Source organism: Mustela nivalis (genome assembly GCF_964662115.1).
Source record: "Mustela nivalis genome assembly, chromosome: 16".
In the NCBI taxonomy this organism is placed as follows: Eukaryota; Metazoa; Chordata; class Mammalia; order Carnivora; family Mustelidae; genus Mustela; species Mustela nivalis.
In genome coordinates this window covers 16,680,195-16,697,467 of record NC_139035.1, presented here as the reverse complement: position 1 = coordinate 16,697,467, position 17,273 = coordinate 16,680,195, and the positions used below count along the sequence as shown (strand labels likewise).

Here is a 17,273-nt window from a genome sequence, read left to right as displayed (position 1 = left end):
CAGTGAGTCATAGGGATGAAAGGTGCGGATAAGGCCTGTAGCCAATGGTAACGTGATGACGTTGTATGGTGACAGATGGCAGCTGCACTGGTGGGGAGCCTCACATAATGTGTAGAGTTGCTGAATCACTGTGTTACGCACTTGAAACTAATGCAACGTGTGTTGACTAAACTTCAATTTAAAAAAGGAAGAAAAGAAAGATAAGCAGAACTCTAAAGGTGGAGGGGGTTACCGGTGGCCTTAGTCTGGGTCTTCTTGAAGGAGCAAGGAAGTAATGCTTCTTGGCACCACCTGCGCAGGTGAAGAGCAAGAGGGGAGAATTTTCTGGAGTATCAGCCTCATGCTGGAACCTTCCTGGTGCCTCCATTTTGAGGACAGAGATGAGGACTAGCAGATGGGTCAAATTCCAAAGGGCCTTGTGTCCTCTAATGTACAGAACTGATTGTGGGTAAGGTCTAAAATGACGGAATAGTGTACAGTTTCATTTGTTTATTTTAAGATTTTATTTATTTGTTTGTCAGAGAGAGAGAGAGAGAGAGAGCGCGCACAAGCAGGGGGAAGAGGAGGCAGAGGGAGAAGCAGGGTCCCGCTGCAAAGGAAGCCTGACGTGGGATCATGACCCGAGCCAAAGGCAGACGCTTACCTGACTGAGCCACCCAAGCACCCTGAGAGCACAGTTTTTGACTTCTCAGTCTCCTGACATACATAGGGGAGCCAATAACCTGGTCCGATAAGTCACTGATGATTTAGAGTCACTGACGAAATGACATGGTTGCATGGGTGTTTAAAAAAAAAAAAAAAACAATATAAAATCAAATGACATTCCAGACTATAAGGGAAGAAGGATTAGAAGCAAGGGCACTAGCATTTCGGGGCAGGTTTTCCAAAAGAAGGCAGTGACTGGGAGTTTGGGGTGGACGAGCTGTGAAAGTAAGGGGGAGAAGCCGGCTGAGGCAGGGAGACGTTGCACCGCAGGGCAGGCCTGACCAAACCGGGGCCAACCGAGCATGGAACTCTGGGGTGAATATTGTACCTCTGAGTGTTGCGTGTGGGGACAAGATGGCTGGGCCTTCGTGTCCCCAGAATAAAGTACAGTCACTCTGTGGGCATTTGTCTAGTCAGGAAGGGCAGGTTTTGGGTGAGGCAGCTTTCTGCCCCTGAGGCAGACCCTGAAGGAGCTGTCAGACCCTCAGCCCCCACACCTGGGCCCCACACCTGGGCCCCAAGTCCTTCCTTGGAGAGAGGGGTGCTCGTTGCAATTCCAGGTCCCCTACAGTTCACTCCTTGTTCCATTCAGTTTGCTTTTCCATACATGTTCAGACAGCGTCTCTTCCAGGATTATGGTGAATGCTTCTTCCTGAGGAGAAACTCTGAAAGCGGAGTTAGTAGGATGAGGCACCCCCCGGTGGTGGGGTTGGGTTCTCTCATCATCGCTTACCATTCCTCTGGCTTCAGAGGCTGGTCTGATATGACCCAGACCTCCTCTCCAGGGGACCTGAGCCCCTTTGTAAGTGGAGGTTCCTATAGTTTTCCATTTACCGTCACTACTGGGCAAGAGAGTACAAAAGGTGCCGAGTCACCTGTATTAAAAGATAATTTTCTTTTCAGGAAAAAAAAAAAGTCAGGACCCTCAAACAGATACAAAGAGGGATGAGATAAGTGTATACATAGAAAATTCAAGAAAGTCAAAAGAGCACAAGTATATTTGGCACTAAGGGATATTGGGATGAATTGCAAGTAGGGACAAAATTTTTTAATGCAGTGTGAAATACATCAATTAAAATCACTCCCAGAAGAGACAAAATTTACATATAATTACCTACAATTTACAAAAAGTTGAAAAATTACTTGAAAACAAGGAACACGACCAGATTCTGATAACCTGGAAACATGTGATATAAATGATGATATAAATGATACCTAGTGTCCACGGAAACACAAACATTTTTTCTACCCTCGGGTGCCAAATGTAATCTTCCCTGCCCTCAGTGTGTAATAGCGGCCCTTCTGCTTCCTGGTGATCAGGGTCGATGACACTATCAGGAAGGTGATTCTTCTTCCTGCCTGCTGGTGCTTGGACATAGGAAGCCCCCAATTCCTGAGCTCATAATTCAGTGGGATTACCAGTCCTGCAGAGCTGAGTTAGGGGGACAGAAAGCAGAAAGTGGATTAACGGACACAGTGTTAAGTGGAGCTACTCCTGTTTCTGCTCCTTGGTACTCAGACCCTTGTGTCCTTTTTGTGGGCACAGTACCACCATGTACAGGTTTTTGTTTCAATGCATGTACCGAACCTTGGAGGATGACACCCATACTCCACGTGTTGCCTCTGATGTGGCACTCTGTGCCTTCACTATACCATTCCGGTGCTCTTCCAGGCTGGCAGCTGAGAGATGGGTTCTATGCTATGATAGAGTGAACTCCACGTTCACGAGCTCTTTCATGGAACCTCTATGCTGTAAAGTTGGTCCTCTGGTTTGAGGTGATAGGATATGGAATCCCATGCCAGTGGATCGAACACTCCACAAACCATATGGTGGTGCTGGTTGAGACTGTGCTGACCCATGACCTGTATATATATCTATTCTTCTGAGAACAAGGAACAGATATCTGAACTTTCCAGAGCAGGAAGAGCCCAAGGTAGTCAAACTGCTACCAAGTGGTCGGTTTGTCTCTTGAGGAAGACCAATCAATATGGTGCTCTACTGGGGACTCGTTGGTGCTGCTATAGGCAGGATAACTTTAGTGGCAGCAGTAGTCAAATTATCTTTGGTAAGTGGGAGTCTTTGCCGTTGGCCCATGAATAGCCTTCATCACTGCTTCCACATTTTGTTCATGTTTCTGTTGTGCCAACGCTGGAGTGGCTGGTGATAGAGGTTGGCTGAGGCCAGTGGGCTGAGTCATCTGTCTACTTGATTTAGTTCTTCATCAATGATGGATGCTCTCTGGGGATTTGAACATATAATACAAAGATTTTCCTCCTTTGAGTCCTCTCCTATAAGTCCATCCACACACCTTCATCCCAGACACTTTATCCCTAATTTTCCTGATTTTCCTCATCAGCTAGCTGGGCCATTTGCCAATATATTCTAACCTTGGGACACTTCTTTTTTCTGCACCAAGGACACTACTCAAAGCTCTGAATATTGTGAGGATTTTCTCTTATTACTATCTTTTAAGGCCCCTCCCCACCGCCCTTCACCCCGTAGGAGGCTCTCCAACTTCAGCTGGCTCTCACGTATGGAGTCAGCCCATCCATGCAACAACTCGGGTTTTTCCCCTCCTCTTCCAGTTGGACTTATAGGCTCCCTCATCCTGCCATAGGTGTGCCCAGGAAGAGGAACCTCTGGGAAATCATGGTAGGTGAGCAGGGGACTGGGTTACCTGTTCATGCAGGCTGCTTGTACCCTCTCCTCCTGTTGGAGGTCCCACTTCCACTTTATGATGGGTTGTTGCTGGGCTCGTCTCATTGGGTCTTAGAAGACCCTGCATTTAATGGGCAATTTTGGTTACAAAGTACTTGGTGATTCTCTCTACCAGGGCCTCCTAGCAGGTTAGGGGTTGTTTTCCAACAACCTACAATTCCTCACTGCAGATGGCATGGCCTTGCTGCAGAGCCCTGGGGCTTGCCTTGTGATTCTCTCACGGGAACTTGCCACAATCTCCACATGGTGCCTTTCCTCCCCAAGGATACCTCTAATCCCAGGAGGCCTGTCAGATTGTATGGATCTGGACTCCCTGTCTGGTAGCCTGTGCTGGCTGCAGAGTGGTCTTTTCTGCTCCGGGATTCACTTAAAGTTGGCTGCCTTCTCTGTCACGAGGTGCATGAGTCAACGATATCTCTAGGTATCGAATATGCTGACTCAAGAACTTGAAGAGGCTGACCAGGCCTGATTCCTTCTTCATAGTGAGGTAAAAGATGCAATAATTTGTCTTTGTTTTGCAGATGTCCTAGTTGCTGGACCTGACTCCTGGCCTTCTGCAAATGTTAGAGTTGTGCAGGTACCTGAATTGTTGCAGGGTTTTAGCTCCAGCCCTCTGGAACACACGTGTCTTATAAAGGTCTCCAGCAAGCCAGTCATCTCTTGGTTATCTGACTCAATATGTCACTGATGAAGTAGATGAATGTGTTGTTCTGTGGATGTCCAGCTGGCATGGGTATGTTTGAACTTAACATGGCATTGGAGCCAAACTATTAATGTCTATTATTTCCATGGAAATGTGAATTGTTTCTGATCTTTTGTTTTGACTTAAAGAAAAAAGAATGCCTTCACCCAATCAATGGCTGTATACTATACTCTTGAGGTGGTATTGATCTGGTCTAATGAAGATGCCACATCTGGCACTGTGCCGGCAACTGGCGTTATTATACTTGAGATTGTACTAGTTTAGTTACCCTTCCTACTCCATGTGGTTTCTTTAGGGACCAGACTGGTCAAACTAATAAGGACTGAGAGGAGGAGGTAAATAGAATATGGCAATAAATCTCTATTCTCTTCTCCCCACAATATGACTTTACGTTTATTTATACGTGACGGAAGTTAATTTGAGAGAATTCCACTTGGCCCTTTCCAATATGATAGCTCTTATTTTGCAGACCAAGGATGCAAGTGGGGGTTGGGCCAACCACCAAATAGGTCATTCCTATTTGAGTGAGGCCATGGATGCTGAGGATCTCTGTAAACTGGACATTGGTCAGGACTACATTTCTTATCTGGCCCTCATAGGACCCACTCTAACATGGGGGCCATGAAGATTCAGGTCTTGGGCCATTAATGACAACTCATGACCTATGTCCAACCGTTCTCAAATGTCTGGGCATTCCCTTTTTCCTAATGGGTAGTTACCTAATCACTATTATGTATACTTGCCATGATATTGCAGTGTTTTCCCTCCTATAGACCCAGTCATCTCTTTTGACAGCAGTTCTGGGTCTGAAAACTGGCTTGTTCAGGTTAAGAAATCAGGCAAGGGATTATGACTTTTTACTGGGGCAACTGCCCTCAGCTTTGAAGTTGCCCATCATTGACTTCTGCTAGTATAAGCTAAGTAGTACAAGCTGGGTGACTGCCCATCTATTTTGTCTCTAGGGACACTGTTATAGGAATTATCTCATACCTCTCTGTGGTTCTGGCCCTCTTGGCTGCCACTCTGACCTTGCCATCAGGAGAGTAATTGTGACTTCTTGGCTTTGGATGGTTTTAGGTTGCCACCTGGCTCTGTTGTTTGAGTTCTATCACCCCTGTTGCTGCTATCAGCTGACATTGTTCGGTAGAGGCATCTTTATAAAGAGTCACCTCTGAATTTTTGGTGATGCTAGGGAACCTCTGAACCTCAGGACCTTTGTCCATGGTGTTTCCTCTTGCCCTTCCAGCCATAGTATATCCAGCATGACTGCTTCCCTGAGACTTTTAGCTCTATCCTTCACTGTCTGCCAAGGCAGTTCTGGATTTTAACTCTACTCAACTGGGCCATTTTTTAACTCACGTGGGCCATCGCTTTTTCCATGCTTCTGGTAGCCATGCTAGTAGCAAGTTTGCACTAATTCCTGGAATCTTTACTATGGAATTAAATTCTGTATCTTGGGGGTGTACTTCCAAGTCAACAACTCTTCTCTATTCAATCTTATATTCTGGCTCCTTTCTTCAGGCATCCTCCGGATCTCCTCCAACTCCTATCAGTACCTGTACTATTTTATGGTCCCTTTAGTGTAGTCTCTATCTTCCCTTAGCTGGGCCAGTGTGGTCCCAGCTGAGTTATGAGGATCCTGAGTGTGCATGTATTGTCTTGCAGAAGAGAAGTCTCTTTACTGTCTCCTATCATGGAGTAGGATTAGGGAGTTAATGAGGATTATGGGGAAATAGGTCTATAGATTTGGACTTTTCCCAGGAGCTTGTGGAATTAAAATCTTTTGGAAAGGGATCCAATTAGATGTTGTATCTGATGTGTCCAATTTTCCTGATAAGGACCCTGACCTTGCATAACAGATCTGTCTTGGTCGTCTGTCTTTGAAATTCTGCTACTCTATTAAGTCCTGGCTTGGTCTTCTTTCTCTCCTTTCCCCCTTTGATTCCTGCTGTAGGAAATGAGAATGCTGTATACAACTAAAAAGGCCGTTTCACATCTGGCTTTCAATTACCTGATACTTGCCCTCAGTGGTTCATTAGCCTTCTGTAGGCATCAGTGACACTTAGAAAAGCCATCCAATCTTATCGTCCTATAGCTACTGTCTCCTCTCTACATGGATATGTCAGTGAAAACAGAGTCCAACTCTCCAAAACACAATTAAACTTATCATTTCATCTAAAATTGCATTTCTGTATGAGTAGGAAAAAATGAGCTGTTATATCATTCCATTAGATGCCTAAGACTCCTAAAGACAAAAGGCCATTTAAGATTATTTTTCAGTTTAGTGAAAAAGTTAAAAAAATGTTTCATCCTTGAAATATGTTTGTCCTAAACTCTTACACACGTTAGTCTTAAGAAGAATCATGTTCAGGAATCCCAAGAAACCCAGACAGAAAAACATGCAATCACACAAGCCATTCGCCAATGACAAAGGAGTCAGCAAACTGTTGGAAAACAGAGCTTGTAATAATGAAAAAAGGACAGAGTTTGTAACCAATCACTTATTTTCTTTTAAAAACACATAACCACATAAACTTTTTGCTTTATACAACCATCTAGAAACTATAAAACAGTACCACGTTGTGCATTTAACCTACTTATCAAGAAGGGAACTCCACACATCGTAAGAATTCTACCCATATAAGGAAAAAGGAGACAGCTAATAGCATAGTCACAGATACAACATGAGTCCAAGCAAGCATCAATTCTTTGACGTCACCTTTTCCATTTACCAGAGTGGAGAGAGTAAGAAAGAAAGCAAGGGAGAAAAAAAGAGGGAAAGAAGCACCCACAGAGGACTAATCACATTCCATAGTTACTTTTGACAACTATAGCTCAGGGTTTCATAGAATAGTATCATTTGACCAACACAATGTGGTAGGGGGTGAAGGAAACATGAGTAGAGGGAGAGGATTTGAAAAGACAGATACATTTTACACCCTATTCCCCTCCTAAATAGTCTTCATTGATACAAGCTTCTGTGCTAATCCAGAATATAGCAAGAAATTAATCTTAATGTGATAAAGCTTGAATTCCGTTCTTTTTGCAAATGTGAGTGGATCACAATTTTACTTTACACTTCAAAAGAATAACAATGCCATGATCAATTACAGCATTCTTTCAGGATTCCCCATGATCTTTCTCCCTATTCCCACCATGCTGGTGTTGTTACAGGACAATCAGGGAAATTTGGATAGGAACTTCAGGAAGTTTGGGTAGTGAGATGGAATCCTTGCTCTTTCTTTTAAGTCCACACCTTTCTGGTAGTAAGTCTTCCCTCTGATTTGGGTGGTCCAGAGGAAAGGGCATAGGAAGAACTAAGGTAATGTGGTAGAAGTTTAGTCAAGTAACTGGTTTTGAAGGTATACAAGATGAGACTGTAATTAGCAGACACACTGAATCCAAGGCAAACAGTTGGTTATTTGATTGTCCTCCTTAGGTTGATGGCACCATAAACAAACTGAAGGTGGCTTCGATATACTAATAAAATAAACCAAAGGTCTGCTACAAGGAAACATATTTTAGATGAAAATAAGTATAATGATTCTTTTCACTTCAGGGGAAACACTCATCTTGTCCCTCTTACTTCCTCTTCCACTGTAAGTAAGCAAATATATGATGGGAGGTTGTTTTTATGGGGCAACTCAGTATCAGAGTTTTGCCAGTTTCATACAAGAATGGCCATTATGAAGTGTACCAATCAGGAGGCTCATCTCCATTCCCAGGCAAACTACTCATATTGCTTAAATTAAGCTCTTTCCAATCTAATGAAATTTTACTTTTTCAAGTGTGGTGAGTAAAGTGTGGTTTAATGCCAGTTAAATTACTGGTCTGTAGCACTGACCATTACAAGCTTCTTAGGGTCTAATATAATCAATTTTATCCCACATTATCACTGTGCTCTGACATTGTATAGATTGCAAGTATAATGCAGAAAGTTTGCTTTTAAGATTTACTATCAAGACTGATTCCTGAAATGTAGAAACGTATTTAAGTAATTTGCAAAATCTCATTTTAACTCTCCTAATCATAAGAAATAACATTTAGATGCATTATAAAATGAAATAAGCTGATAAATCTGATTTATTCTTTACCTTTTTCTGAAGTGCTACTATAACTTGTATTGTCTTTACCTAGAAACTACGGATTTTATATGTAATGATGCTGGCTTTATTAGATTTGAGAAAAGTGTGGCAATTTTGTAGTTGAAAAAGCCATAGATTCAACATGATTTTTTTTAATCTGAGAAGCAATCTTAATTAAAAAAATTTAAATATGTTATATAGCAAGAAGTACTTATTTTCTGAGAAAGGAAAATTTCATGCAAATTAAGGAGAACTGTATTCTGAAATTTGTTTACCAAACAGTGCAATCACTTTAGAGAATCTTAAGTTTTTGAATAAAATAATGCCATGGATAGGGTTATTTCCTAAATTAGTTTCCTTAGGTTAAGAAGTTTTCCTCGTCATTACTTAGGAAATTGCATTTGGGCATTATTTCCTAAATAATGCAAAGGAATAAAAGAAAATGATGGGAACATAAAGGCAGGGCTCTACCAGCATAACCACTAATGGAGAGACAGAGAGGCAAGACTGATGCCACTGATTTCACACCCTTTTTAACTGCCCTGTTTCTTGCTGCCACAATCCCAACACCTTCCCACTCTTCTCTGCTATCTCCACAATCATTTTAATTTCTTCACCTAAATGTCTGTTAATCTGATGCCAGTACAAATCAGTAATAGGTTACTTTTTATTTTTAACTCGCCTTAGTTCACCTCTTAAGAAAGGATGCACTGCTTTCTGTAGTTATGGGCCCAGCACGCTTCCGCTGCGCGACTCTGCTTCTTGCTTTCTGTAGTTATGAATGTACTTTGGTCAGACTACGGTGGAAGGATACCCTATATCAACAACTTACTTCTAGTAAAATCTATTAAAATCTTAAAACTCTCATGCTGAAAACTTTGGGGAGTTGCAGATCCTGGGGGCTAGACCCCATTTTCCTTAAGAGGCCATACAGGTGACTGATGAGGAGACTGGCATACTCTCACAGCATTGCTTCTGACTCTGAAGCTGAGCAGCTTTCTTAAGTAGAAAAATGAGAGACACTGGAAAAGAAAGTTGCAAATGGGTTTTCAACTTCTTTCCATTTTCCATAAAATTACCATTATAACCTAGTTAATGATGACTTAATTTTATCATTTTATTGTCTCTCTGTATGGCATGAAATCATCAATGATTCCATTTTAATGGTATAGGCAGCCTTGAGCATAGGTGCATGTTTGTGAGTAGAAAATAAGCCATTTTTCTTTGTCTTCTGATTTCTCTATACATATCAATGAACTTTATTCATTTAATACTTCCCTTTTATTCCTTTGGGGAGTATTTAAACTGATTCTCAAATAAAATAAAACTAGAATTTCTAAACCTAAAATCAGATGAAGTTTTACCTTTGGTTAGACTGCTACTCCTTTAAAATGACTCTGTGATATTAATTTCCTAAAAGTTCTGAGAGTTTCAGTGTACAGACATCTCCAATAAAGCATTAGGTAGGACACAGCATTGGCAACTGGTAGGGCATTTAAAACTTAGAAGAGAAAAATGCACATTGCCTTTTTTTCAAGGAAGAAAATTTAAATGTATACTCTGTCTCCCAAACTGCTTCCTCTTGATGAGGAAAAATCTGCTTTTCTCTCTACAGCTTCACAAGGCACATAAAGCTGTGTATTTAAATACTTATTTGAGCATCTGTCCTGGTAAACTGAATGTTACATAAGTCTTCTCATTCTTGAACAGACTATGCTAAAAGGATAAACACATCAGAAAAGAAACAAACTCTAACATTGTATTATCTATGAAAAAAATAATACTGATTAGGGTTTAGAATCATAACAGTTGAGGAAAGATCAAATTGGCCATAGGATACACTGAAAGAAAAACACTGGGGAGTTCAAATACCAGAAGTCAACTATAAGATTTTATGTGTGTCATTATATAGTGCCACTAACAGAAAATGAAGTTGACAATTCAGATTGCTCTGGATACACATTAGTACCACCAGTTTTATTTGTACAAGAAATGGCTGGTCCACTGGACTTATCCAACTCAATAATAATTACTGTTACTTCTTGACAGACCAGTGATATTTCCCCCATAGTTTTAAAGTACAAAAACAAAATAGTTAGAAAAAAAAATTCCAAGTATAAGTAATGAGACCTTTAATCTATTAAAGGTCACTAAATTATTACCACTGATTATTATAAATGATTAAACTAAAAAAAAGTAATTAAACTTTTCCTCTTTAGTTTTGGGCCAAAGAACATGCTTGGCAAAACATAAAAAACAACAAAAGCCAAAAATTTGAATGATTTTTCAGGAAAAAAAAAAATCTCGCAATTTGGAAAGGGAAAAAACTTTGGAAGCTTGTCAGAATAAAAATGGAATAAACTCCTTTAAAAATGAACTATTTGTCAGTTAATTGATAGAATTTTGGTAGTAACAGTAACTTTAATATAATCTACTAGAATCACAACAGGTGTAAGGAAGACTTGGCAATACATGGTAGAAGAGCTACTGACCATGGGGGTATTGTAAGGGGCAAGTGACCATGTGTTTTCAAGACTAAGTAAGTGATAATAACAGCTGCCCTTCCACTCATTTGTCTCTTTGCCTAAGATTATGCTGAAAATGGCAGAAGTAATTTACTTTCATGAATCTACTGATGTTGATGTTAGAATCTTCATCTGGACTGCGGGGGGATGGGTGGATTAAAACATATTTCACTTTTTCTGGTATTTATATTAATTTTTTAAGATAATGAAATGCTCAATTTAATGCCAACCACATTCAAGGAAGCAAAATCCTTTAAGGTTTGGGGGCTTATTTGGATGACTTAGGAACTTAGGAAAGAAATTAGACAAAGAAGTAAAAATGGGCAGTGTGCACAGACCATGAGAGTCTGATAAGGTCTGAGAAACATACCTTTTGTTTACACCAAGTTTAGACCCCCAAAATCTTAAAAGCAGGTTGTTTTTTGTCTCATAGGAGGGAATGAAATCCAATGTTCATTCTTTAAAACTGCTGGGAGAAATGGCCGCCAAGGTCTGTTTTATTCATGTAATGTGACAGTAGAAGGATAATTTGTTCTTTGCTCTCAAAAATATGGTTTCCCCAAAACAGACTTTTAATTTGACAAAATTCTGGCTAAAGCAAGTGAATCCAAAAGAAAAACTATCCAATAAGGTGTAGGGAGTCTCTGAAATAGCTTATCTTCTCATTCAGAGTCAGTAAAGTTTATACTTCCATTACCCTAAATGCTGAAACTTAATAAGGCATAACTTCAGTTGTTATGGTTGGAGTATGGGCAAATATATTCCACATTTGTTCCTTAAAAAAAAAAAGTATCAGATCTTTTAAAAAATTTCAACCGGTTACGTAGAAGTATATAGATGCTTTGTTATGAAAGACATGCTCAGGATTCTAAAGCAGCAGCAACTTAAAAAATCAGTAATAAAACTTTGGCTTAAAATTAAAAAAGAAAAGAAAAGAAAAAGTCAAACTGGTGCGAGTCGTCTCATGAAAGAGGTATTGTGGACTAAACCCTCACATGCTGTCCAACATTAGTTTCCCCTGTCTTCTTTCACTATTACCACCTTCACTGCACAGGAGTTATAGCATTCTTTTATGGTTAAGTTTCATAAATAATGAGAAAACTATATGCAACAAATACATCATATTTCCCGCCCACCCAGCAACCCACCCCAAAATAAGAAAAGTTACATCAAATTAAAAAGTAGCTTCATGAATGAAGGTACTGCTCTAAGTTGCACTTTCCCTGCAAGTGCGGCCAGTGCATTTGCGCTGGGTATGAAGGAAAGGAAAGAATTCTCCACATAAACTGACAAAAAATTTAAAAATCAATGTCCGGTTTCAACCAGTCAAAACCGGGCCCAGCGGAAGCCGAGGTATCTCGGTACCGTCCTATCAGAGGGTCCTTGCAATGCCTGTTCTTCCATCCTGATAGGTATCTGTGTCCTTGTGATTGTAAACAATCCATAAGATACTATGTTTTTGTTCCTTAAAATGTCCTCTGATTGGCAAAATGAAGTAAATATTTGTTTTAAAAATAGAAAATGAAAATTAAACCAGAAGAAAAGAAAAGAAACACAGTGAGCTTGTCTGGAGTCCATAGGATCCGATCGGGAAGAGCTCGGAAATGTGTTATGTGTCTTCTCCTGTTTTCGGCTGGAAAGGTACTAGAGGTTGCGTTGGTCGAGGAAAGAATTGTAGAGTAGGAAAACCAAAGATGTTAATCTAGACTTCAGAGGATTCAAGTGTTAGCTTCATCATCTGTGTCTTCTATCAATACCTTAGTGTCACGAGCCTTGGATCTAGTGGAATAAGGGGGAAAAAAGCACTTAGTCCATTATTAAAATACAAACATGTTCACGGTATTAGGTACATATCCCATCTTATCACCATTAAAAATACATCATAAATGGGAATTATATATTGCACCAGATGGACTATTCCTGGAGGTTCATACTCAATTTTGGGTATTACTGGAAAAACATTAAGAAACTAGACTGCAACCACAAGAAGGTGACAAGAAAAATGGCCAGACATGCATAGCAGAGAAAGAAGCAATCTAGAAGAACTGAGTCTGATCAGCCATAAAGCATAACGAAATCTTGCCATTTGCAACAATATGGATAGACTTTGAGAGTAAAATGCTAAGTGAAGTAAGTCAGAGAAAGACAAATATCATATGATCCTACTCACATGTGGAATTTAAGAAACAAAACAAGTGAACAAAAAAAGGAGAAAAAAAAGAAACAAAAAACTCAGACTCTTACATACACAGAATAAGCTACTGATTGCCAGAGGGGACACAGGTGGGAAGATGGGGGGAAATAAGAGTACACTTATTGTGATGAATGCTCTGTAATACGCAGAAATAGTGAATCATATTGTATACCTAAAACTAATAAAACACTGTATGTTAATTTACTTGAGTAAAAAAAGAAGATCTGAGTTTGAGTACTAATTGTATGATGTAACTTTTTGACTGTTATTATTTTCATCTCTATAAGGCAGGAATAATAATACCCATTTCACATAACAGTACTCTTACCTCATGGAGACAGTATCAATATCAAGTGAGAAAATGGATATAAAAAGCATAAGTATGAGATAAATATGAGGAATTATGATGAGCACTGATAGAAATACTGCCATTTGAGGTGCACATGAAACTAGGTGAGTAAACCAGCAGAAGATAAGACCTAAGGAGAGGCAGGACAGTTGTCTTCAAAAGTTGACAGGGTATGATGCAGAAGAGGGAGGAGACTAAGACATGGTAGCCCAACTAGGAGCAACTGGTTAAAGTTACAGAGAAGCACGTTTCAGCCTAACGTAAGCTAGCCACCATAATGACCATCCAACAATAAAACTAGGTGCCCCATCTAGTTATAAACTTCATTATCACCGACAATTTCCAGTCAGCATAAGATGGCCATCTAATCAGGAGGCAATGGGAGACACTCCTGTACTAGATGAGAAATAGGATTTGATAATATTAAAATAATCTGCATTTCATAAGCCCTATGAGGTACAAGTGGTCCTTTGTGAATTAGGTGTCATTATTTCCACTTGACAGAGGTAGAAACTGACATTTAGCAAGGTAAAGGATGTGCTAAAGGCTGCGGGAGTCACAGAGTGAGTACTCAAATTCCAAACTTCTTATTTTAGATTTCCTGCTCTCTCCATTGCACATAACCTGTTCCATTGTTCTAAACATCTTCTGGTTGCAGTCTACTATCTCAGTGTTTTTCCACTTCACTCCTGGAATTGAACATAATAGTTTAGTGCCCAAAAGCTTCCCTGGTTCTGAAGCAGAAATAGTGTATGTTTAGACTGCCCTCTGCTGGTGACTGACAAGGATAATGCTCAATGACACAACTACTTCCTCCCACCCGCTGCACTTACTTGTTCACCCCACCATCCCTCCCAGACCCTCCTCCTGCTTCTTCAAACTCTGTGACCTTACTACAACAGTCTCATGCTTTGTTTTGATGTTCTTCCCAATGACCTCGCTGGTCCTTCCTTTCTTGCTCCTTTTGTTTATTCCTTTTTTCCTTTTCTCTGTGTTTCCTCAGGCTTAGCTCCCGGCTTTTCTTTTCTCTACCTGTCCTCTTCAGAGAACTTCCAAATTCTGTCTGAAGCTTGGGCAATTTCTCCTCTGCTCTTCTATATCTATGGGTTACTATTACTACCTCCTAATTTTTTTAGGTCCTTTAAAACATCTCCTTATATTATTTTTAGTCCTACTGTAAAGTAAAGCATCCTAACCCAAGTCCTCCATGTCTGATACTTCAGAATACCATGGTGGCCTTCCAGTTGGTTTTCTGGACTTTAGGGTTCCATTTCCCAACGTATCTTCCACAGTGGCATTAAAGCTTCTGAAAATACTACTTTCACGTCATTCTATCATGAAAAACATTCTCCAAAAAAAAAAAAAAAAAAAAAAAGAAAGAAAAAGAAAAACAATCTTTGAATCCTTCCTGCCTATATGATCAAGTTTGTATTTTCCAGCCTTTTATAATCATTTTTCATCTACTCAGCTACAGTTTTGTTTTGTTTTGTTTTGTTTTTTACTATAGTTCTAGTCACATAGCTTCCCTTCTGCCCTTAATTGTCTTTACTGTGCCTCTGGCCTAGTCAAGTATTCTCTTATCCTTTAGACAACTGCCCATGCTCAACTTAAGTCTCCCCCGTCATTCCAATCCACTGTGAAATCTGTTTCTAAATTCCAAGTGCAGCCACAATACAGTCTACATTTATTGTTCCTTTTAGGATCATACAAAGTTAATGGCTTATAAAAATACTATTTGGGTATTTTGGTAAGAAAATAAAAATAATAAATACAAGCTATTTATATATAAGAACTTTTTCTGTGAGGAAACTGATCTAAATCCCATGTCATAACCACTCTATAAGCAGGGATCAGATTAATTTCAATTTTCAGAGGAAGGGCAATATAGAGAAATTAGGTAATTTGGTCAAGGTTACATAGAGGTCAAGTTGCAGAGCCAGGATTCCTAAAGTTTGTAACTTGAAAATTATTTGTATACAAAACATACTGAAGAGTCAAGTAAATTATTTTCCATCAAATTTTCCCCAGTGTACTTTTAATGTCAAATTCGTAGCATTAATGTATTAATTAATGTATTAATGACATTTTACTCTCTGTGTTAAAACATTCTATAGATTGGATTATATGAAATTGCTGCTCTTGCTGTTTTGGGTAGGTGAAAAATGGTTGAATGCCAGGATTTCCATGTGGTTCAACCTGATACCTTTTTGGCTTAAATGTTAACCAGGGTCAACACCTGAAGGAAACTGGTCTCTGAAAAGCAGATTCCATACATACTGAGAAGCGAGGCGAGGCCGGCGCAAGGATATGCTCTGGCTGTACTTCCATGGCCGGTTCTTCTGGCGGTTTCGTACGCCGTCATCCTGATCCATCATCTGTTCTAGGAGTGTCTGGTCATCTGCATTCAGAGGGGCCACAGAGATGTCCCGCACGGCACGGAATTCACCACAGTTATTCAGATGTTCATTCTCCAGGCGGAAGAAGTTCCACACAAATCGCCTTAGCAAAAATGGTAAGTAAGCAAATTATTTATAAAATCTGAGCTATCATAACCTGTAACCCTCCCAGTATTACCAAGTTTCCACTCAACGAAATAAAAACAAGGATTAGGATATTAGAACAGGAAAAGATGGTGTGGGGGCGGGTGGGGAGGGAACTAGAAAGGTTGAGGCAAAGGGGGAAATTCCAGTGGCTAGAAGGATATGTGTCTGCAGTTCTAGGGAGAGTCTGGGACTGGAGAACTGCACAAGTCATGGGATTAAGAATAATATAAGTGGAGGAAAGAAGTGGGCAGAGGACTAAACCCTGGAACATTCCAACATTAACAATTTGGGAAGAGGAACAAGAACCGCTAAAGGAGTTGAGAAGGAATTGTTAGGAAGACGTAGGCCTCTGAGAAATGAAGTGAAAACAGTGCCTTGCTGAGAGGTAAAGTAAGGTAGGTACAGAGAACTGAATGCTGGATTTAGCAAACAGGGAGGCAGTGTGATACAAGAGCACAGATTTCTGAAAGACGGTCTAGATTCAACTCATGACTCCACCATTTACTAAGTATAATGACCTGGGATGAGTTACTTAACTTACGCCTCAGTGTCATCAGCACAATGCGATAGTAACAGTGTCTACCCGAAGATTGTTGTGAGGATTCATCAGTTAATACACACAAAATGCTCATAACAGTGCCAGGCACACGGTGGGCAATACATGAGTGTTTGCTGCTATTACTGTTATTACTGTAGATTATTAACAAAAGCAATTTAGTTTGAGTATTGGGGAAAAAAGACTTGAGTTGAATTAAAGGGAGAATGGGGAGGTGTGAGATAGCGGAGATACCAAGTACAGACATCTTTTGAAGAGTTCTGCTGTAGAGGAGACAGAAACAGGCAAGAGTTGGAGGAGGAAAGTAGATTCAAAGGAAGTTTTTTGTGTTTGTTTTCATGGGTGACAGGATATCTGATTCTACTTTTAAGCAAATAATTTTTAAAGAAGTGAAATAATCAAGAATTTAAAAAGTGAGCTTTTTTTTTCTTTACTAGAAAAACATTTTTTAAAAATTCATAAAGCAGCATCCTATGTGGAAGAGGAAGAAGTGGGAGGGGAGTCGGTCTTAGAGTGATGGAGAGTCTCAGGTCCTAGACCTAGATATTTGGGGAAGTGAAGACGAGGGATGACACACGATTGAGAAGGAGCACTAACAGCAACAAGTATACTGTTTCCAGATTCAATATTTATCTCTCAGGTTTAATCTTATTTTATCAGAGTATTGTGATAGATGTGGTCATCCTGACTCAGAGGAATGCTATAAACATGTCTGAAAATACCTTTATTTTCCTTTGTGAAAGATATTTTCCATGGAGGAAGAGCTCTAGGTAGACCGTCATTTTCTTTCAGCACACTGAAAGTATCATTTTAATGACTTCTGATTTTCATTGTTACTGTTGAGAAGTCAGCAGTCAACCTAACTGCCACTTTGATGATAATCCTTTCTTTTAG

General features: G+C 39.9%; 1 protein-coding gene and 1 long non-coding RNA gene across 2 annotated transcripts in view; one reads left to right on the top strand and one right to left on the bottom strand.

Moving 5' to 3' along the window:
- Positions 1–1,675: 1,675 nt before the first annotated feature.
- Positions 1,676–7,404, top strand: LOC309849351. Its single transcript, XR_014303667.1, has 2 exons — positions 1,676–3,358; positions 3,946–7,404. It is a non-coding gene; the product is annotated as an uncharacterized lncRNA (long non-coding RNA).
- Positions 6,573–17,273, bottom strand: part of XPR1 (xenotropic and polytropic retrovirus receptor 1) — a 250,301-nt gene continuing 239,600 nt past the window's right edge. Inside the window, exons 14-15 of the mRNA XM_082701743.1 lie at positions 15,558–15,779; positions 6,573–12,516 (exon numbers count right to left, since the gene is read on the bottom strand). Coding sequence (XP_082557869.1) covers positions 12,456–12,516; positions 15,558–15,779 — 283 coding nt within the window. The 3' untranslated portion in view covers positions 6,573–12,455. The remainder of the gene's footprint in view (positions 12,517–15,557; positions 15,780–17,273) is intronic.